Genomic DNA, 23,145 nt, shown 5'->3' with positions numbered 1-23,145 from the left:
GGCTTTCTTTTGGGGAGGGTGAAGGACAAAAGTAGTTGCAAGAGTTAGGCCCAGCAAGGGAGAGAAGTGATTTCCATGACAGATGGCCCACAGCTCAGCCCTAGTTCCAAAATGCTAAAGAGATGATCAGAAATAGATGCTCAGCAAGAGGCATCTGCCACATGCATCATGCCTCATACAGCCACCAGAGCTTTGACCATAAAAACAGATCTCATCCCCCTTTCTGCACAGATCTGCCCAAAACTGAACAGGCTATGGGAAGTACAGGGTGACAGATGGAATAACAAAAAGCAGCAAAATTAGAGCCCTTCTCATCTCACCCAGCAGACACACAGAAGGCAGCTGTACCATAGAGGTGGTCAGGTCTGGGGGCTCCACTCAAGCCCAGTTCCTCCCAGGTCCTAGAGCTCACAGAGATTAACAGAGGCAGATAGCAGGACATTTCTGTTCTAAATTTAGATAGAGATCCCACCCTCAGGATCAAAGTGTCTCCATCTTTTTGTGTTCTGCCCACATTTTTCAACCCTGTCTCCAACCTTTTTCAGAGTCCTATTTTTTAAGTATTTTATTATTTATTTATTTGAGAGAGAGGAAGAGGCAAAGGGAGGTAGAAAGAGAATGGGCGTGCCAGGGCATCCAGCCACTGCAAACGATCTCCAGACACATGTGCCACCTTGCGCATCTGGCTTCATGAGTCCTGGGGAATTGAACCTGGGTCCTTTGGCTTTGCAGGCAAGTACCTTAACCACTAAGCCATCTCTTCAGCCCCAGGGTCCTAATAAAAAGACCAACAATGAGGGGAAGGTAAACTTTTATTTGGAAAAAATGTTGTTACCCAGTTCTGCATGCTGCAGAGTGCAATTCAAATATCTAAACCCCCACTTCATTTCTAAAACAGAAACAAAAAAGAAAAGCTCTGGTCCTCTGCCATGTTTTGCAGTTTGAACCTGCATTTCCTGGCAGAGGAAACAGATAGGAACCAACAGGACATTATCTTGAGACCACCTCCGGAAATGCCTAGAAAGAGACACAGTGAATGGGGGATTGTGGACAGACAGGCCTGGGGCTCAGACAGACCCACGTCCAGTACCCAGAAAACAATTTACAATAGACACACAGGAAAGAAGTTGTCCAAAAACTGGTCAAGGAAAGCTTACAACCAGCCACACAGTAGCAGTGTTCAAGCTGGGTCTTTGGCATTCAAATAAATGAAAGAACACTAACACTGGCCCACCATCACCTGACTGTAACCTCTTGGCCCTCCTCCTCATGGAGATGGAACAGGGCAACAGCCACTCTAAATTAGAAGTGTGGGGAGGAGCTGGCCCAAGGACACCCTAGGCCACATCCCAACAATTAGAGTAAGGCATGCAGGTGGCACACAGTGTGTGCTAGAGGGGACCCTGAGTGGCTAGGAGACCCCATGTTTGGGGAGGGAGAGCAGAGGCTCTAAGCACTGAGGCTTTGCTGGACAAAGCAACTCCTCAAATACAGCCACCCATGCTGCCCAAAGCTAGCCTTTTGTTGAGATGGTTTGACCTGAGCTAATAGTAGGCTTCTGCAGAAAGAAAACTGAAGGGACCAGGGAAGGTAGGAGACAAGAAATAAAAGTAGTGTGAAGAAAGGAACGGAAAACTGCTTTTTAGGTGTGCAGAACAAATAAAAGTAAGCCCCTCAGGGCTTGAGTCCTGCCTAAGGCAGCTACAGAGCCTCCAGCTCTTTCCTACAGGAATTCCAACTCTAGTCCAGTTCTGCAAAGTCCAGTCACAGATAGAGTTTCCTGAAGGTTTCTTCTCCCCATCCTTAAAATGTTTTAAATTTCATACCACTATCCCACCTACTGAACTCCACACAAGGCTTTAATTTCTGCCTCCCTCAGGGCACTCTGGAGCAAAGAATGAGTCCTGCCAAAATTACCAGGCCTATGGGGAGCTCTGAGGTATAGTATATAGTGCATGCCCTGATCTGCTGGTCCAGGCTGTGGGTCATGAACTCCCTAAGCCCAGCTAACAAGTGTGTCCTGACTAATGAAACCCAAGGTAAAGGGTGACAAGGACAAATAAATATACCTGCTGGCTTTTGGGCCATGTTTTCAACCTGCCCCTAGCCCAGTGTTACCCCAAGAGGACACATGCATTCCTGGCAAGAGGGCTTGGCCAACAGGTCATGAAGGGTATGAGGTTAGTCAGAAGGTGCCACCAAGAAATGGCCCGAAAGCAAATAACCAATGAGATCAATAGCTCCCGCAACCCTGGTCATTAAAAATCAAGGGGAGTGCTGGGTACATGAAAGGGGGAAACCTTTCCGCCTCTCCCAGGGCCACCAAGCATGTGGCACAGGATTAGGAAGAGGCTGGGGTGTAGCAGGGACCATAGGCAGAGCACATGGATAGGCTTGGAGAAAGTCTAACCACAGGCAGGAAAGAACAAGGGAAAAGGATGTAAGTTTCCACAGCACAGGGCATTTGCACAGTCGTCAATCCAGTGAGCTCTTCCAGAAGAGAAGCCCCTCTTCCCCTGGGGGTCGTCACGGGGCAGTAACTTCCATGCCAAAGCTGGCTAACAGGCAGAGATGGTCTGAAGAGTAGAAGGGATTGGGTAAGCCGTTGGCAGCCCAGAGAATCTCTTCAGAGAGGAGGGAGAGGCGGCCCAGGAGCTTCAGAGTTCCATGTCGATCCAACCTGTGATCTATGGCACAAAGTAGAAGCCAGTGGGTATACCAGACAGGGCTTGAGACAGGCAGTATCCCCTTCGTGTGCCTCACCTCCTCCTGAGCGTCTGGATAGGAGGCCAAAATGACCCCTGTAACATCAGTGAATCAAGATGGCTACAAAGGGTCTGGGCAATTGGGACACAGGCTCAGGGTCCAGCAGTGCAAGAATTTTGATTTTCCAAGAGAAGCATAAATGCATACTTCTAACATAAAGTTTGATTTTTAAACATAAACAATCATTTCATTCCCCCAAAACATACTCTAAGCAAACTAGGCATGGGACTGGTGAACTTGTTCACTGTGACTATTGTGAAAAGAGAAAACAGGGTCTGACCTTACCAAGTCCCTCCCTAACTGCTGCCCCTGAGCAAGTCTAATCACCGCCTCCCCACCCCACCCCCCGCCATGCTCTATTTTTAACCCCTGAAATAGGAATAGAAAATAGAATAGATAAAGGGAGAAGGAAAGCAAGTGGCCTACAAGGAGAATTACTGGGATGACCAGCAGCAGACAGGTCACAGTAGCCCAAACCCAAGGACTCTGAGGTAGCATCTAACCCTGGTTCCATGAGGCTTACCAGCTCTGTTCTCATTCCCACAGGACTCAGCTGAGAAGAAGATGTAATCCACTGTCATCCCAAGACCTAAGGGCATTGTGGTGACCTCTGGGCGGCCATGCTGGGGCAGGAAGTGGGTATACACTGAGGCCAGGTGGAGGCAGTGCTGGATAGTGCCTATAGGTCTACAGGACAGAGGGGAAGGCTTCAGCTAGCAAATTACATTGTATCCAGGTCATGTTTCTATGTGGATTTTGTGCAAAAGTTTTAAGGCATGATCCCAAATATTTCCATCTTCACATTTTCCTTTTCATCCTATTAAGAGGCTAGCAGTCTCAACTAAAATTAACCTAGAACTAGACTTAATAATTTAGCAAACCCTGATATGCCTCATCCCCATTCTCTATTCACCCAACGAAATATACCAATCATATTCCTGTCTCTGACCAGCAAGCCTATTGGAGACTTTATCCCTCAAAGGAGTACACAGGCTTTTCACATGCAGACTCAATACGGGTGAGTCACCTGCTTCTATATATAGGCTCTATAAGCTTTATTGGGAGACTAGAGACAGCTTAACAAAAGTGCTCCCTCAAAATGTAAACTAGTCCAGCTGCTAAAGAAGTCAATATGGAGGTATAACTAAGCTAACAACAGATCATCCATATGGTCTGACTGCACCACTCCTGTGTGTTTATTTACCCAAGGACTGCAAGCCAATATACCACAGAGATACTTGTACATCAACAATTAGTGCAGCACTATTTATTATAGTATAGCTAAGTTATAGAACCAACCTCAGTGCACAACAGAGGAATGGATAAGTAAAATGTGCAATTTTTTCATCCATAAAGAAGAATGAAGTTATGTCATTTGCAGAAAAATAGATGCAACTGGAAATAATCATATTAAGTAAATTAAGCCAATCTCAGGCAGACAAATATTTGTTTTTATCTCATCTGAGGTTCCTAGATTTCAAATATGCAGAATCACTCGTATGTATTATACATATATGACATGAAAGTAAAACTTTCTAAGGGAACAAAGGAAACCAATGGGAGAGAAAGAAGGGAAGGAGAGAGGGGAGAGAGTGGAGTGTATATATATGATCAAAATACAGTTATACATGTACAAAAGTTTTTTAAAATAAAGTTTAAAAATAAATAAATAAAAAAGTGTTACCCCAAATTAGTCTCAGGACAGCCAGCAAGAATCTCTCTCACACTCAAGGCAGGGGCTACACTGAAACTAAAGAGAACTAAAATAAGTTTACCTGGGGAAGACAGGCTCAAATTCAGATGTGTCTTCCTCAAGGACACATTCGGCCCAATTAGCAGGTCTATCTGTAGATGACCAGAGAGAAAAAGCTTTTAGCATCCATACACACTGGAGCAGTGTTAAAACCTTTCACGATGAAATCCCTCTCAGACTCTGACTAGATTTCTTCAGAAGTATCTAGAAGGGGAAACATACACCAACTTAATCAGGAACAGAAAATCTGATTGAAGCCTGTAACAAGTAAAGATACTAAATCAGTAATTTAAAAACTTCTGAAAAGAAAAGCCCAGTCTTGGATGGCTTCTCTAGTGAAGTCTATTTAAACATTTAAAGAAGAGTTCATCCAAATCCTTCACATACACTTTCAAAGCATAAGAGGAAATATTTTCCAATATATTCTGTAAGGCAATACTGATATTACTCTCATGCCCAAAGTAGGAAAGTGCATCACAAAGTGTGTGGGGAGTGTATGCATATGTACATGCGTGTCTGCACACGTGCAAAGGCCAAAGGAATACATCTGGTGCCCTCCTCTATTGCTCTTCTGTGTTGTTTCCTTGAGAGTCTCTCTCTGAACCCATAGCTTTTGTTTTCGGTAGACTGGCTGAGCAGCAAGCAATTCTCCATTCTATCATAGGACTGGGATTGCAGGCACAGGTTCATCTTCTTGGCATGTGCTGGAACTGATTTTGTAAAGGCAGCTATTTTGTGCTATTCTTTTACAAAGGCAATCACTTCATTTTTTTCATTCATGGGAAGATAATCATAATTTCCGTATGTTTTAATATTTACCTTTGAAGTACTTATTTTTTTTTTAAGATTATTCATCTGCCTTTAGTTTTTCCTTTCTTCCTTTTTATGGTAATATTTTAGTACACATGCATAATATTCCTTTAGGGCAAACCCAGCTTACACCAGCTATCTGTATGACTTTTATAAAAGGAGGGACCTAGCATGTATTAGTCCTTCCTACACTGCCTCTTAGATTTCAAACAGTCCAGGGACTTTCCTATCACAATCTATGCTCTTCTATGCTCACTACAAAAGCAAGAGATTCTGCTTTCATGAAAAATATGCTCATCACCTTGGGAAAATATATACTATGGTTTTGAGATTCACATGACCTCACAGGTAAGTTTCTTTCCATACTTCTTCAAGCACCCAAGGCACATATCCAGTGCTAAAAGCCATTCCATGGGTGCTGTGGTTCATAGTTTCAGGTATCTTCAGATCTCCTAGTTTTGTAAATGATGGAGTTTCATCAAAGTGCTGTGAAGAAGTGATAGTGGTGTATTCAGCACTAAATAAGACATCTCTATCACACCCTCCCAGGCTCAGAGACCAATGTGGAAGAGGTGGAAAAAAGAATGTAAAAGCCAAAGGAAGGGGAGGAATGTTTACAACACTGTCTCCCAGACACCAAGTGGCCATGGTATTCATGGCTTCAGAGTGGCTCATGCTACCTTCAGAAGTCCTGCATAATAGGAAGAAAATAAAATGACAACATCAAAGTAGAAGAGAGACTAGTTGGAAAGAGAAAGGATTCAATGGAGGGGGAACTGGGAAGGGTAAAAAGGAGGAGTAGGAGAGGACTATGGTCATGATATGGTCTGCAACTATAAAAGTTGTCAATAAAAAGTTAAAACAAAGCCGGGTGTGGTGGTGCACACCTTTAAACCCAGCACTCAGAAAGCAGCAATAGAAAGATTCCTGTGAGCCACCCTCAGACTACATAGTGAGTTCAAGATAAGCCTGGACTACAGTGAGACCCTACCTTGGGGAAAAAAAAATAGTTAAAACAGTAAAAATGGGCTGGAGAGATGGCTTAGCAGTTAAGGTGCTTGCTTGCGAAGCCTAAGAACACATGATTATATCTCTAGGTCCCACATAAGCCATATGCACAATGACACAAGTGTGTAATGTTGCACATGCACACAAGGGGGTACATGCATCTGGAGTTTGTTTGCAGCAGCTGAAGGCTCTAGTGTACCCATTCTCTCTCTCTCTCTCTCTCTCTCTCTCTCTCTCTCTCTCTCTCTCTCTCCACCCCCCCCGCCCTCCCTCCCTCCTTCTCTCTCTCTCTTTAATATATTTTTTTTTTAAAAAAAAGGAGTTTGCCTTTTTCCGTCTTTGTTGATTTGAAATGGTTTCAGAGACAAAAAGGTGAGGACGTCAAGAATACTCTGCTATGTTCAATCAAAAAGTTCTCCTCGGGCTGGAGAGATGGCTTAGCGGTTAAGCGCTTGCCTGTGAAGCCTAAGGACCCCGGTTCGAGGCTCGGTTCCCCAGGTCCCACGTTAGCCAGATGCACAAGGGGGCGCACACGTCTGGAGTTCGTTTGCAGAGGCTGGAAGCCCTGGCGCGCCCATTCTCTCTCTCTACCTCTATCTGTCTTTCTCTCTGTGTCTGTCGCTCTCAAATAAATAAATAAAAATTTAAAAAAAAAAAAAAAAAGTTCTCCTCAGGGGCCAGGTGTGGTGGTGCATGCCTTTAATCCCAGCACTCAGGAGGCAGAGGTAGGAGGATCGCCAAGAGTCTGAGGCCACCCTGAGACTACATAGTGAATTCCAGGTCAGCCTGAGCCAGAGTAAGACCCTACCTCAAAAAACCTAAAAAAAAAAAAAAAAAGTTCTCCTCAGGAACAACTTTTTATTGTGCCCAGGTACACTGTCACCTTATGATTTTAACAAGCCTCATGATATAGTATCTTCCCCCTAGAAATGTTCTAACAGTAGTTATCTGCAACTTAAGCCTAAAAAGGCTAAGTAGCTTACTCAAGATCTCAGAGCTGGCAAGAACCCAGGGCTCCTGATTTGTGGTCCAGCACTCTGTTCACGATATGCATGTATGTGGCTACTTAATTCAACTCACCTTTCTTCTTAGACACTCATTATCACAAGCTGATTAAGAATTATATTTAGCGGGGCATGGTGGTGCATGCCTTTAATCCCAACACTTGGGAGACAGAGGTAGGAGGATCACTGTCAGAGACTATGCAGTGAATTCCAGGTCAGCCTGAGCAAGAGAGACCCTACCTCGGGGGGAAAAAACAAAAAGAATTGTATTTAGAGGGCTGGAGAAGAGATGGATCAGCTGTTAAGGAACATGCCTGCAAAGCCTAACCACCTGGGTTCAATTCCCCAACACCCACATAAAACCAGATGCATAAAGTGATGCATGCGTCTGGAGTTCAATTACAGTGGTTAGAAGTCTTGGCACACCCATTCTTTCTCCCTCTCTCTCTCTGTCTCTCTCTGCTTGGAAAGAAAGAAAGGAAGGAAGGAAAGAAGAAGGGAGGGAGGGAGGGAGGAACGAACGAACGAACGAACGAATGAATTATATTTAGAAAAGAACAAGAAACCAGTAAGTAACAAATGTCAGGGTTGAAGAAATAGGAAGACCAAGAAAATTGGCTTAGCTTCTGTTACCTGGCTTAGAGTCTGTCACTCCTTCCATGAGAACCAATCCTACTGGTCGCTGACAAGCGATGCTGCAAAAGCGGAAACGTAACAGGAAATCTCGGCCGTACTTTCGTCTCTCTGTAACCCAAGAATTAAAAGAAAAGAAGGAGCCCCATGCTGAAACCTCCTTAGTACCAAGAGGCTTCTAGCATAGTGACACAGAGCAAGTGTGGACCTAAAGACAAGGAGATTTTCCAACAGCTATGATTCAAAGGTGTCCATTTTATTGGGTGAACATATGGAGGACAATACGAAGAACTTGCTAAGAGAATTAAAGAGATTACACTTCCTCTTGTCACTGAACAGCAAGCTTTCTCCCATGATGGGAATGAAGACACATGCAACCAAGAATGTAAAACAGGCTTACCTAATCTCTTAGGACGACAGGATGTGGCATACTGACAACTGTCAGTGATGCCCAAGGAGCTGGGCCACAGTGGGGCCTGCAGCTTCCTCTGGTAAAGCTGATGGGAGCAGTCTTCCTGTCCAGACACCTACAAAGAATAACATGGTTGGGAATGAGAAAATAGAAATGACAAGTCCTGTTTTGGGACATTTGGAAAAATACAAAACATGCAGACTCAGACCATATAGATGTGGTAAAAGCAACATGACTCTCCAAGAAAGATCAAAATAAACTAGTTCAATCACTACTTTTTCACTAGAAACACTGAAATGTTCATGGGACAGGAAAGAAGGAAAAGAGAGTGAGTATGTGAGCCATGGAAAACAGACTTATGAACATGAAATCCTAAGGTTTGCTGCAGAAAAATTTACACAATTCTCAACAGGGAAGACAACTCTTCAGGGGCTTAACTTGCAATGGGGACAAGTTTGTCCTGACCTCTGGATCTTCTGGATCAAAGTCTAATTTCTAAAGTCTAGTACTAGGATGACACAGGGTCACACCAAATAGGAAATGTACCAAGCACTTTACCAGAGATCAAAGCCAATGAGCAACCTAGGAATGGACAGAAGGTACAGGGGAAATATTTGCCAACTTTAATTCAACAACAAATATTTGAATGCCAACTATGTGTAAGACACCAGGAGACTGGTGACAGACACAATCCTTCTGCCCCAAAAGGACCTACATATTCAATATGTCATCTGGAATTTAATAGACATTTAATGTTTATGACTTTGAACAACTTACTTAACTCATTGGTTTAATATCCATTGCTGTAAAATGGGATACTAATATTATTTACAATTTTAAAATATTAATAAAAATAACACTACAAAATGCTGATTGTTTCCTTTGAACAAAATACTAGAAATCACTTTACATAATTTTATGTAATCCATAAAAATATCTGATATAGGTCCTATTATATCTACACCATACAGCTAAAACAAATGAGGCTTGAGAAAATTAAGCAACTTGCCTAAGATATCAGAGCAAGGATTTGAACTCAGAACTGGCTTCAAAGAAAATGCTCTTATACCCCATGAAAAGTAGTGTCTGTTGTGTGGTAAGTCCTCAGCAAATTTTTTTTTCTGTTCCCTAGGCTCCTTGATTACAGCTCTTTTAGAGTAGGACATTGCTAGCTCTTGAGTAACTTTATTAAAATAAAAGCCCCAAGTGCTCAGTAATAATTTCATTCAATGTCTTTTCTCCATTGGGCTTTGCCAGAAGCTAAGCAAGTTGGGCCAGTAAGGACAAAACAGAGGAACAAAGGGAATAAGTGGCATACAAGAAAATCAGTACAAGCTGATAAAACTAGGAGCTGTCTATGCTACCAATATTCAGAATTTAGAAGACATGAGAAACTACTTACTGAAAGGAAAAATGAAGCCATAAATGGAAAATACAGTACTGTATATTTACAAACAGTAGATTTACATCAGCTGTTACAGCAATGCATACAGACCATACCACCTGGTTGTAAATCCTAGCTCCTCCACTACCTACATCATCTACAGAATATTATGTAGAGTCTGTTTCTTCATTTATAAAATAAAGCAAGGGCTGGAGAGATGGCTCCACAATTAAGTTGCTAGCTTGCATTGACTAACAGCCTGGGTTCAATTCCCCAGTACCCATGTAAAGCTACATGCACAGAGTGGTACATTCATCTGGGGTTTATTTACAGCAGCAAGAGGCTCTAGTATGTCCATTCTCTCTTTTCCCTCTCTCATTTTCTCTCTCCTTCCCTCCCCCCCACTTGCAAATAAATAAATATGCTTTAAAAATTAAATTTAATTAAAGTATTGCTCAGACACAATAAAAATGATGAGTTAGCTGGGCATGGTGGCACATGATTTTAATCCCAGAACTCAGGAGGCAGAGGTAGGAAGATCACTGTGAATTTGAGGCCAGCCTAAGACTACATAGTGACGCCCAGGTTAAGCCTGGGCTACAGCAAAACCCTACCTCAAAAAAAAAAAAAAGAAAAAGAAAAAAGTTAATGTCTGTCTATATATATTAGAAACTGGAATATAATTAGGAATTTATAAATGTAAACTGATGCTGGGTGTGGTGGCACATGCTTTTAATCCCAGCACTTGGGAGGCGGTGGTAGGTGGTTCACTGTGAGTTCAAGGACAGCCTGGGACTACAGAGTGATTTCCAGGTCAGCATGGACTACAGTGAGATCCTAACTCAACAATAACATAAAACTAATGTAAACTGACATACCAGAGGAACACAGATAACACTGTAAATGCATAAAACATAATCTGCAAGAATGGCATCAATCACAATAATCATTACTTTCTTCTGAGAGGAAAGTTATGGAATTAAGGTAATAAAGGGGGTATTTTCCCTACTTTGTCTCAATTATTACAAAAATATATGCAGATATTACTTGTGAATTAAAACTAATGATAAAAAGGGGAGGGGTTTCAATACTCCAGAGCCACTCATGAGCTACTAACATCCAGGCTCAGGCACAAGCTATTCAATTAAAGCAGTAGCAGAAGGGAACCAAAGCAGGTATAACAGTCTCTGCCAAAGAAGCAGCATGTGATGCCAACACCCACCTCTCTCCCCAGACTGTGTTCCCACCCCCCAGTGGCTGCCCCCATGTCACCTTCCAGGCTGGCATCCCATCATACTGGAGCTTTCCATCCCTGATGAAGTTGTAGAGAGGTGAGTCAGGCACGGAATTCAGGTCCCCACACAAGATGATAGGGCAGTGGCTCCCATCTGACAACCTGGCCACTTTGTCCACCTCAGCCAGGAGAATGGCCATTTGGGCCAGCTTGACATCACCCCGGCGTGGGTTGTATAGGACATGAGTATTTGCCACACACAGTGGAGCCACTGAGACTTGCCCCAGGCCTTCTGGAACTAGTGGCTGCAGCAACAACACTAAGCCCACATTGTCCCTGTTGAGGAGCTCTAAGCCTGGCCGGAAGTACTCCACTGGGCTGGCACAGAGCAGACGGAATCTGGTGGGCTTGTAGCAGACAGCACAGCCATCTGTTTTACATCCAGTCCTCCTCTTGTAGAAACAGGTAAAGCCTGCAAGGAAACCACACCAAGGAGATGGAGATGAGTCCAGAGTCCTTAAAGCTTGAATCCCTTCCAACCAATGCAATAGCATATGGGGGTAGCTCCTAAGGCACTGTTCCTATTGCCCCTTAAAGGGATCTCTTGCCCTTGCCACCTCTGTGGTTCTGCAGAGATTCCCTTACATCTGTAAACAGAAAGCTGAGGCACCCGGAGGGAAGAAAAGATATGGAGCAACACAACATGACAGGAAGAACAGAGAACCTGGGAGGGAGTCAACCAAGTGGAAGTCCTGGTTCCACAGCCTATTAAACAGCTTTGAAGTTTTGTGATTTTGAGGTCATATACACTTTCAGAACTCATTTCTTCAGCTGTAAAACAGGCTTCATAACACTCAGCTTCGTGGAACTGGTTACTACAAAGATTCAACAAACTTCAGAACTGTTTTCTTACTCACATATGGAAGAAGCTACCCTAGAGTGACTGAAGGTTTACTTAGACACAAGAAAAAGATGAGCTCTTCAGAAAAGAAGTGAGGACTGAAGGAAGAAGGGCTGACAAACATGCCAGGAAGCTGCAATACCCATCATCCGCAGAGAGGGCTCCAGCTGCTCCCAGTAATGGTCTTCCTGGACTTCCTGGAGACACAGGATCTGGGAAATTGACAAGAAAACCAATCACTCCAGAGGGCCACACCATGACCATCCCTCCCTGGGAGCAGGTACCCAGACCTGGTAGGAAGCTGCACACATAGATCTAAGCTGAAATCTCCCACAGGGCTGACTTCCCAGGCACCTACCAACATCAAGAACAAGCCCAGACTGAAGCTGGGAGTCAAGACAGGTGGGCTAGATTTTCCTGCCTCTTGAATCCCTCAAGTCCTCCTCCCTGGATGAGGGTGCTGAAAAGCGCACACCTCTGGATTCGTCTCTGTATATGCTCAAAACTCTGATTCAAGGGCACAAAGCTTCAGCCTGTCTGGCATAACTGTCATCATCTGAACAACTATGAAGTTAAATTCAATCTCTGGAGCAGCAGGGAACAATTGCTGTCCAGCACCAATGCAAGATGGTACATCCACCCTCTTCACTCACATCGGGGTCCCAGTGCTGGAATTCCTGCATGAGGTTGGCGAAGCGATAGTTCCAGTTTAGGATGTCTGGATGGCAATGCAGATAGAGCTCGGAGCTCTGCTGCATCAGATCCTGAGCCAGGATGTTGTAAGACATCAGAGTGAACTGGAACTGAGGGCCATCCCCTGCCTCCAGGCCTTGAGCATCTGGCTGGGTGGAGAAATCCTCCCATTCTCGCCACAAGATTTCTACAAAGGGGAAGAAGAGTCTGATGACAAGTTCAGGTTATTGAGAGGCCAGAGCCCCTCTACACACCACCGTAATACTATGCCTGAAGTTCACTCAGGTTTTCCAAGGCCGGGCCACCTCTGGACATGACCACAACACTATGCCTGAGGTTCCTGTTCCATTGCCCTTGTGACTCATCCCTCTGAGGACATGCTTCAGAGTAGACAGCTCCACAGAGTCAGAGGCAACCTGGCCTGTTCACCCTTGCAATCCCCCAGGACCTGGCACCTAGCAGATGCTCAAAAATACTCAGGCTGACGGCCTCTACTTTAGATTCACCCATGAGCCTCTGAAGAATTACTCAGTGAGGTGTGGTTAATAGCCACCTAGAGTTAAAGACATTTCTAGAGTAATTTCAGCCCTGAATATTGTCTGATCTCTACATCTGGTTATAGCATGAGGTAACTTCGTGGATTTCCATACCTATTTGAGCCACAAACCTTTCTTCACATTTTTTTTTTAAATTTAATTTATTTGTTTATGAGAAAGAGGCAGAGAGAAAGAGAGAGAGAGAGAATGGGCATGCCAGGGCCTCTAGCCACTGCAGACGAACTCCAGACACATGTGCCCCCTTGTGCATCTGGCTTACATGGGTCCTGGAGAACGGAACCAGGATCCTTTGGCTTTGCAGGCAAACACCTTAACCTCTAAGCCATCTCTCCAGCCCTTCACATTTTAATGAACCCCCGATATGTAACACAAATAAAACTAGTTATTCTCCTCAAGGTAGAGTAGAGGCCTTGAAATCCCCTCCTCCTTCCTCCACAAAGCCCTGTAGAAAAACAGAGTGGAGAATCAGAATTATAGCCAGGTGTCAGTTCTTACACTATCTAGCTATGACAGTAAACATGTCCCTTTACCTGCCTGCACTGTGGCTATCTCATCTGCAGGTCCATGAGAATGAATAAGATGATCTTTAAGAGCCTCCCTAGATCTGTCCCTGCAAGTCTCAGAAAAACAGAAAGAGCCACAGAGGGCTGGAGGGATGGTTTAGTGGTTAAGGCATTTCCCTGCAAAGCCAAAGGACCCAGGTTCGATTCCCCAGAACCCATGTTAGCCAGATGCACAAAGGAGCACACACATCTGGTGTTCATTTGCAGTGGCTGGAGGCCCTGGCACACCCATTCTCATTCTCTTTCTCTCTCTGTGTCAAAGAAATAAATAAATATTTTTTTTAAAAAAGAAAGAAGCTGGGCATGGTGGAACATGCCTTTTATCCCAGTGCTCAGGAGGCAGAGGTAGGAAGATTGCCATGAGTTCAAGGCTGCCCTGAGACTACATAGTGAATTCCAGGTCAGCCTGGGCTAGAGTGAGAACCTACCTTGAAAAACCAAAATAAATAAATAAATAAATAAAAATGAGCCACAGAACCCTCTACCCAAGGATCTTCTCCCAGACAACCTGCCACCCTGGCTTACTCAGCCATGTGCCAGACTCACCGTGATAGGGTATTTCCACTGGGGGAGGCTGCTCAAGGCCTTCAAAGGGCCACATGGGAGCCTCTTCCTGAGGCACAGGCTCCAGTGCCATGTTCCAGGGCACCACCGCAGGATCCGCTTCCCACTGCTGTGCAGCCATCGTGCTCAATGGAAGAACAGCACAGTCTGCATACTGTGGCTCTGTCTGTACAGGATCAGCTGCCCACAAGGGGCCCTCAACCTCTGACTGTGGTTCCTCCCCTAGAACCTCGGGGAAAGGCTGGTCCAGGTTCTCTGCTGCCCGCAGGTCACTCAGCTGCCTGCTGGACCACTTGTCATCTGAAGCTGCATCCTGTTCTCCAGAATTATCCATCAGGAGTGCCAGACTGCTCTCGGCTAATCCCTTTTCTGCAAGGGGACCCTCACTCACAGTTGAGGGCACCTGGTTGGACCCTTCTTCTCGCCACTGCTGCAGCAGGCCCTCACACTCCTCTTGGTCAGGGCCCCGAGGGGCCATGGCAAAGTTACCCTCTACCTGGGGGGACGGGCTCTTTGCCAGAAGGGCATTTTTTCGACATGTAAAGAAAGCATCTAGGAAAATAAAAATAGATGGTTATAAGAAGACAATATCACTCAGTCCACATTCTTCCCTGGCTATCAGGTTAAGTCTCCTATGAACAAGAGTCATACGTACTCCCTGTACCATCATGAACCTGCCCACCCTAACACCTGGATCAAGATCATCACAGAAGTGCTTCCTAGGTGTCAGGTACTGTTTTATATTAATATAATATAATATAATATAATATAATATAATATAATATAATAACATAGTGGACAGACAGGGGTGCCGCAGAATGTCCTACAACAGAGATTTATTTACAAGGATCTGCTCCAGTGTCAACAGTGTCAGCTAAGAAATCCTGCTCTCAGTCAACCAGGGCTGGAATGCTGAATATTAACATATTCGTTAATTTGCATGGCAGGGACCTGATAAGTTCCAGTACATGAATGAAAGAGCATAGAACCTAGGACACAGGCACATATGACCACACCTCCTTTATCTATCTTTTATCTGGAAGGAGACACTACTATTAACATCACTCTCTGGTTCTAAAAACCACATTATATTGGAACTAACCCTTGATCAAGGACTAGTACTGTAGATGATGAGCTTGTACTGAAATTAAAAGGAACCTAGACAATGCCCCAGTCAATTGGACTTGATTATAAAATGGGGACTAGAAAATCCCCAAGAGTTTTCTAGCTCTACAGATTCCATAATCTATGAAGGCATTCCAAAAGAAAAAGAAAAATCAAAATTAGATAGTCTTGAAATTGACACAACTTAATTCTTAGCAAAACTCTTGAGCCTAGTCTCAAAGCTATTTTTTCTACCAATAAAATTTTCACAAACTTCAGCATCTGATCTCCATTCCATAACACATCAGAGACTGTTTATAACAAGGTGCCAGAAAATGACAGTTATGAGACAGCTGTCATCCCTCTACTACAACCAACACAAATGACAGCTAACAGGCAAGAAGGACGGAGGGAATTCTCTAAATTTGTATCTTCAATGTTTTGTGAGAGCAAAACTTCCACACATACACATAACTTAGGACATAGAGCACAGGATGAGTGACTGGCCACTTCACTAGAGCTCATTTCATTGGCAATTTTTTGAAGCAGAGTCTCACTTTAGCCCAGGCTGAACTGGAGCTCACTCTGTAGCCACCCTCAAACTCACTGTGATCCTCTTATCTCAACCTCCTAAATGCTGGGATTAAAGGCCTGCACCACCAGGCCTAACAAGGCAATTTTTCTTAAGGAATGAAAAACTTCAAGGGGCTAAAATAGTGAAAATTCAAATGTGTTTATGAGCTACATAAGTTTCTCTCTCTTTAAATCAGTAATTTTCAACTGGACAACAGGCAGATTGTGCCCTCAAGCGACATTTAGCAACGTCCAGTGTGTTCCACACAAGAGTGGCAGAGCTACTGACATCTAGTGGACAGACAGGGGTGCCGCAGAATGTCCTACAACAGAGATTTATTTACAAGGATCTGCTCCAGTGTCAACAGTGTCAGCTAAGAAATCCTGCTCTCAGTCAACCAGGGCTGGAATGCTGAGCTTCAGTCAAGGACTTGGTAATTATCTGCCCCATGAAACACCCTGTGTATATACCACATAAGAGCTCTGGTTGATAAGCATGGCATGCTGAACTTTCAAACTTTCAGATTTTATTGGTGATGATCATTTTTAGAAGCTATATTTTTTTAATTAAAAAAAGAGGGAGAGGGCTAAAAATTAAAAAAAAAAAAAACAGATAATTTAATCTGTGGGTGGATAAGGGGCCTCTAAGACCCCTAAAACCCTACTGACCAGGAGACATAACTAGGACTAAGACTGCCACTGTGGACGCTGGATAGCTCTAGAGCCCCCAGGCACATACCTTTTTTTCTTTGCCGCGTTTTTGTCTTTTTATTTTTTTCCTTATTTTTTACTTTTATTTTTATTTTTTTGCAGCTGACAACTTGAATTTATTGACACAATTTGCAATCACAAACCAGAGTTGATTTTACTAAGTGACATTAATCCTCCAGAAATCCATCTCATTTGTAGTGGAGAGGTACAGAGCAGACACAATACAAATCTCAGTGCTCTAGTCCCAGCCACATACTTAAAGAAATGTGCTCTGTTTTCTGAAAGCAAGGGCTTCTGTAGACTTGCCCATTCCTGAGGAGTATGGACCGCCACCAGGCAAAATGTGGTAAGCATGTTCAGAGCAAACAAGTGAGCATGATGCCTCTGCCCAGCTGAAGCTGGTAGTCTAGTGGAAACACTGAAGTATTTCAACTGCTTTCTATACAACATGTAGTACCGGACTGGAGAGACGGTGCAGTGGTTAAGATGCTTGCCTCCAAAGCCTAAGAACCCAGGTTCGATTCCCCAGTACAAGAGGGCGCATGCATCTGGAGTTTGTTTGCAGTGGCTACAGGCCCTGGCACACCCATTCTCTCTCTCAAATACATAAATAAAATAGATTGTTAAAACATGTAGTATCAATTGCCCACAAAGAAAAATCACAGAATACGCCTGGGCCCCTCGTGTCTTAAAAAAGTCCTTCTTGGTTCCGGACTCCAGGAGAAAAAGTTGGGGAACTGTGGGTGGCCCTCGTCGAGCAATGGAAAAGTAAAGAAGTAAGCCTCCCTCCATCTTCCGAAAGCTTCCTGCGGGCATCAGCGCCCCCCCCCCCCCCCCGGCCCCAAGCCATCGCTGCCCCCCAGCTCAGGTGGAAGGCAGGCCGCCTCTGACTTCTGAGCATGTCCGCCCAGGAGCCAGCGAGGGCCAAGGCGGTGCGACGCCCGCCCCGCCTCCCCGCCCACACTGCCAGGGCTGCCCCGCCTCTACCCGCAGGGACTCCGAGCCTCGTCCGGGCACTGCCAACGCTGCCGACCCCCGCGGGGTGACGCGGCCAGCCGCCGGGGACGTCTGCGCCGCCACGGCCCAGGAGCACGGCCCCCCTCCCCGGGCCTCCGCCCACGTTAACCGTGGCCCGACGTCACCGGGCCACGGCGTGAGGGGGGTGCCCACGAGAGAGGGAGAGAGAGAGGGGGGGAGAGGGGGACAGTCGCCCGCCGGCCCGAGTCTCGTGAGGCCCGGATGGCCCCGAGGCCCCGGGTCGAGGACCACCCCCCACCTGGGCACTGCCGAGGCCCGACCGGGGTCGCCGGGTCCCGGAGAAGCCCTTTACGGGAGGTCCGTACCTGAGAGGGCGCGGAAAAGGCGCGCGGCCGGCAGCAGCAGGTAACACAGGCACGACGCGATCATGGCCGGCCCCCAGCGCCGCCCCTCTCCAGCGCTCTCCCGCCCGCGGAGTCTACCTCAGCTAGGCCCCGCCCCGCGGACACACAGGCCCCGCCCCGCGGAGTCCACCTCGGCGAGGCCCCGCCCCCGCTGACGCAAGGCCCCGCGGACGCGCAGGCCCCGCCCACCTCCTCCCCACGTGCGCGGCCGCGTGCTTCCCCCGCGGCCTCGCTTCAAACAACAACTTTATTGGCAGCGCAGGCTGAGCGCGCGAGGAACTGGCTAGGGGCCAGCCAACTCCTCATCATCCCCGAAGTTCCCGGATTTAAAATCAAGGCCTCAGGGCTGGAGAGGTGGCTTAACGGTTAGGACGTAGGGGCTTCATTCCCCAGTACCCACATAGGCCAAGATGCGAAAGGGATGGAGTTCTCTTGCAGTGGCTGGAGGCCCCGATGTGCCCATTCTCTCTGTCTCCTTCTCTAACCCTTTCTGCCTCTCAGAAATACTTTCTTTTTGTTGTTGTTGTTTTGTTTTTTTATTTTTTATTCAGAAATATTTTCTTTTAAAAAAATTAAGGCTTCAGAGTGCCTGGTCAGCCTCTGTAGTAAACCAATTATTTTGTATGCTACCTATAAACATTAAAAATAAAGCCAAGCATGGTGGCTCACGCCTTTTAATTCCAGCACTTGGGAGGCAAAGGTAGGAGGATCGCCTTGAGTTCCAGGCCACCCTGAGACTCCATAGTGAATTCCAGATCAGCCTGGGCTAGACTGAGACCCCCACCTCGAAAAAACAAAAACAAACAAAATTAAAAATAAGCCGGGTGTGGTGGCTCACGCCTTTTAATTCCAGCACTTGGGAGGCAAAGGTAGGAGGATCGCCAAGAGTTCCAGGCCAGCCTGAGACTACACAGTGACTTCCAGGTCAGCGTAGGCTAGAGAAAGATCCTACCTTGAAAACAATTTAAAAATAAGTAAATAAAAAGGTCCTCACTGGAGCTGTAATTCATTCTAATTCATTCAAAAGCCACAAGTTTATTCTCACTTCTGCCACCAAGTAGGTGTCTACCTTAGGAACACCTTCCAGCTCTGCCCATTTTTCAATCTGTAAATATGAAGGTCTGGAGTTTTCGCTGAGGCTGGAGCAAACTTTTCCTCATTGCTCCTTTCCTTTCCTTTTACTTTGTTCCTCAGCTAAGATTCTAGATCACAGATGGAGCCCTGCCCTTGCTTTGGCACATAAGAGTGTCTCCTCCAAACCCCCCTTCCAAATGAGGTGTGTGTCCTTGAGAAAGAAGAGAAGGAGGAAGGATGCCACAAGACCTAGGACTAAGTCTGACCGGTGGTGTTTACAAACATGAGGTATCTCTAGTGCTGAATACTGTCAGCTGCATGGTAGGGTCCAATGAATGAACAAAGCATGCATCTCTAAATGAAGGCCAGGTCTTCCATCAATTCTGTGTGAACCAATGACCTCTGTGAATCTCTCTTCCCCTGCCCCCACTCTCCTCAGCCTTCTGCCCCAGCTATGCTCTGAAAAGGACTACATAGTAAACCCAGGTTCGATACCCAGTGTCTGAGCTGCGCCATTTCCAATTTGTGGCTGGAGCCTTGGCTGTTCAGGAAAGCCCTCCGGGGAGTCACCAGATCCTGGACTGGCTGGGTACATCATAACACTGGAGGGCTAAAAGGAAGAAGGAGAGAATTGGTAATGTGACCTTCCTCTTTACTCACCTTTCCTGAGATGAACCTGGAGGCTTTAGTAATCTGAAGGTTGGGAAGCCACTTAGAAATTACCACACAAATGTTAGGACTACCCATGGAACCCAAAGCTCAACATCACTCTTAGAACATCACTTCAGTAAACCTTTCTTTCTTGTACTCTCCTTCCATTTTGTCCCAAGAGTTATCCAGAAGTCCAAGTTCCAAATCACGTTTTTTTTTTTAATTCGTATTTTATTTATTTGAGAAAAAGAGAGGTAGATAGGGAGAGAGAGAATGGGTGTGCCAGGGCCTCCAGCCACTGCAAACAAACTTCAAATTTGTGCATGCCACCTTGTGCATCTGGCTTACATGAGTACTGGGGAATCAAACATGGGTTCTTAGGCTTTACAGGCAAGCACCTTAACCCTAAGTCATCTCTGAAGCCCCCAAATCAGATCTTAAATCAAGGAGTCTACATATAATTTTGTAAAGCAATGGTTCTCTCATCTACTTGGGAAAATATAATTAAAATACAGATTTCTGGGGCTAGAGATAGCTCAGCGGAAAAGGCACTTGCTTGTAAAGCCTAACAGCCTGGGTTCAATTTCCCAGTACCCATATAAACCAGATGCACAAAGTGGCACATGCATCTGGAATTCATTTCCAGTGGCAGGAAGCCATAGTGTGCCCATACTCACTCTTTCTGTCTCTCAAATAAGTAAAAATATTTTTTAAAAAATCAAATCAAAGGGCTGGAGAGACAGCTGAGCAGTTAAGGCGCTTGCCCGTGAAGCCTAAGGTCCCAGGTTTGATTCTCCAGGTCCCACGTAAGCCAAATGCACATGGTGGCACATGTATCTGGAGTTCATTTGCAGTGGCTACAAGCCCTAGCACGCCCATTCTTTCTCTCCATCTCTTTCCCTCTCTCTGTGTCTCTAATAATAAATAAATAAATACAAATCTTAAAAAAAATCAAAGCCTGGCATGATGGTGCATGCCTTTAATTCCAGCACTCAAGAGGCAGAGGTAGGAGGATCGCCATGAGTTCAAGGCCACACTGAGACTACATAGTGAATTCCAGGTCAGCCTGGACTAGAGTGAGACCTGACCTCAAAACCAAACCAAAACAAACAAACAAACAAAATCAAATCAAGCCAGGCATTGCGGGGCACGCCTTTAATCCCAGCACTCAGGAGGTAGAGGTAGGAGGATCACCACAAGTTCAAGGCAACCCTGAGACTATATAGTGAATTCTAGGTCAGCCTGGGCTAGAGCGAGACCCTACCTTGAAAAACAAAACAACAACAACAACAAAAAGCAAATCAAATACAGATGTCTCTGCAGTGAACTTTTTACTTTTTTTGTTGTTGTTTTTGAGGCAAGGTCTCACTCTAGCCCAGGCTGACCAGGATCTCACTCTCTAGCCCCAGGCTGACCTTAAATTCATTGCAATCCTTCTACTTCAGCCTCCCAAGTGCTGGAACTAAAAGTGTGCACCACCACGCTCAATTTAAAATACAGATTTCCGAGTTCTGCTTTCACAAGAGTGAGGCCCTTAGATATTTATGAAGTCATGAGTTTAGGAACTTCTGCTAAAGGGGCCCACCTCACCTGGCTGCACAGTGCATAAGTGTGGGCATAGCATGGCAGGCCAGCTAGCTTATGCCACATTCTTTCAAAGGTTTTTCCTGGGGCCATTTAGGCAAAGCTTCCCTCTTAGTTATGTCCACACACACCACAAGCTTTGGAGTTAGACCACCTGAGTCCAAGTCTGGGGATTCACCACTCCTACCCATGGAACCTCTCTCAGGACCCCATCACCCCCACCCCCCACCTCCAGGGCCTCAGTTTCCTCACCATGCCTGAGCCAGGGTCAACCCTCACTATTTTTGTTTCTTTCTTTCTTTGCTAGCCTTGAACTCACTGTGTAGCAGTAAAGAGCCTTGAACCCCTGATTGTCCTGCCTCCACAGGTATATACCACTATGTCCTGTTTATGCAGTGCTGAGAATTGAACCCAGAGCTTCATACATGCTAGACATCTGTTATAGTTCTTGAGCTTGGACAAACACCAATTCTAGCCACTGTGAATGTTGGCTCTCCTTCCATAATCCCTGGCTGAAAGATTCAAACTGCAATGTGCCACGGCCAAGCAAGCCAGTGACTGCAGATTCCATCCAAAGAGACCTGGCCTGAAGAAGAGCAGCCTCGGTCTTCCCCAGTATGATCTGTACTGTGTCATATCATCACACTAACCTTCATCATATCAGACTAACCTAAGACGGGCATGAGCTACGTGGTTCATTCCAACTTTGTCTTGATAATGCAACAAGGAACACCTCCTTTGTCATTAGCAAGTTTCAAGGTGCAAAAACAAATGGGGCAAGCAGGAAGTTTTGCAATCATTTAAATGATTTAAAATGGTATGTGCAAAGGCTGGGGATGTGTAGGTCAGCTGTTAGAGTGAATTTTGAGTTCCACCCCAACACTCAGGAGATGGAGACAGGAGGATCAGAAGTTCAAGTTTCAACTTCAGCTATATATTGGATTCCAGGCTGGCCTAGGCAAAAAGAACAAATCTGGGCTTAGTAATTAAGGCACTTGCCTGTGAGGCCTAAGGACCCATATTTGATTCCCCAGCACCCACGTAAGCCAGATGCACAGGTGGTACATGTGTCTTGAATTCATTTGTAGTGGCTGGAGACCCTGGTGCACCACTCTGTCTCTCTCACTTTTTGTTTCTCTCATTAAAAAAAAAAAATAACACAAATAAAATGGTCTGTATGTAAGTTAAACAATGTGATGGCCTTTAACTTGTCTGTTGTACCTGTGCAAATTCAGAGGTCAGCAAAATGCTTCCACCACGATTGCAAAGTTACTAGCCAAGGCCTGAAACACTTCTGTCACCCCATCACACACAAACAATATGAGCCACATATTTAATTTTAAATGTTATACTTGGGAGCTGGGTCGGTAGCTCAGCAGTGATAGGTGATTGATTGCAAAGCCTGCTAGCCCAAGTTCAATTCCCTAGCCATTCATGTAAACTAAAAACAAAAGGTATTTCAAAGGGCTAGAGAAATGGCTTATAGGTTAAGGCACTTGCCTGCAAAGCCTAAGGATCCACGTTCTATTCCCCAGTGCCTACATAAGCCAGATGCACAAGTAGCACATGTGTCTGTAGTTTGTTTGCAGTGGCTGGAGGCCCTGGCATGCTCGTTCTCTCTCTCTGTCTTTCTCTTTTTCTGCCTCTCTCTCTCTCTCTCTCTCTCTCTCTCCCCCTCCCTCCCTCCCTTCTTCCGTCTCTCAAATAACAAAGTTAAAAAGTACTTTTTAAAAGAATGGCTCAAGCATCTGCTGTTTGCAATAGCGAAAGGTCCTGGCACACCC

At 45.4% G+C, this 23,145-nt stretch overlaps 1 protein-coding gene across 1 annotated transcript; it reads right to left on the bottom strand.

The window, feature by feature from the left end:
* Positions 1-794: 794 nt before the first annotated feature.
* Angel1 (angel homolog 1) lies at positions 795-18,108 on the bottom strand. Its single transcript, XM_004649389.2, has 10 exons — positions 18,014-18,108; positions 14,265-14,834; positions 12,559-12,785; positions 12,048-12,117; positions 11,043-11,476; positions 8,375-8,501; positions 7,975-8,085; positions 4,542-4,611; positions 3,290-3,453; positions 795-2,687 (listed from the first exon to the last, which is right to left on the bottom strand). The coding sequence occupies exons 1-10, from the start codon at positions 18,075-18,077 to the stop codon at positions 2,527-2,529; spliced, it is 1,998 nt and encodes a 665-aa protein (XP_004649446.2). The 5' UTR covers positions 18,078-18,108; the 3' UTR covers positions 795-2,526.
* Between the last annotated feature and the right edge of the window lie 5,037 nt (positions 18,109-23,145).

Source organism: Jaculus jaculus, chromosome 7 (assembly GCF_020740685.1).
Source record: "Jaculus jaculus isolate mJacJac1 chromosome 7, mJacJac1.mat.Y.cur, whole genome shotgun sequence".
Lineage (NCBI taxonomy): Eukaryota > Metazoa > Chordata > Mammalia > Rodentia > Dipodidae > Jaculus > Jaculus jaculus.
This window is presented reverse-complemented; position numbering and strand designations above follow the sequence as displayed.

What these genes read in the sequence shown, in the direction of transcription:
- Angel1 (XM_004649389.2), bottom strand. Translation starts at nt 18,077, where the DNA reads ATGATCGCGTCGTGCCTGTGTTACCTGCTGCTGCCGGCCGCGCGCCTT. An exon ending in ATGGGATGCCAGCCTGGAAG is followed by an intron (nt 8,502 to 11,042) that starts GTGACATGGGGG and finishes TATTCTTTGTAG; the next exon opens with GTGTCTGGACAGGAAGACTG. An exon ending in TGGGAATGAGAACAGAGCTG is followed by an intron (nt 2,688 to 3,289) that starts GTAAGCCTCATG and finishes TTTGTGCCATAG; the next exon opens with ATCACAGGTTGGATCGACAT.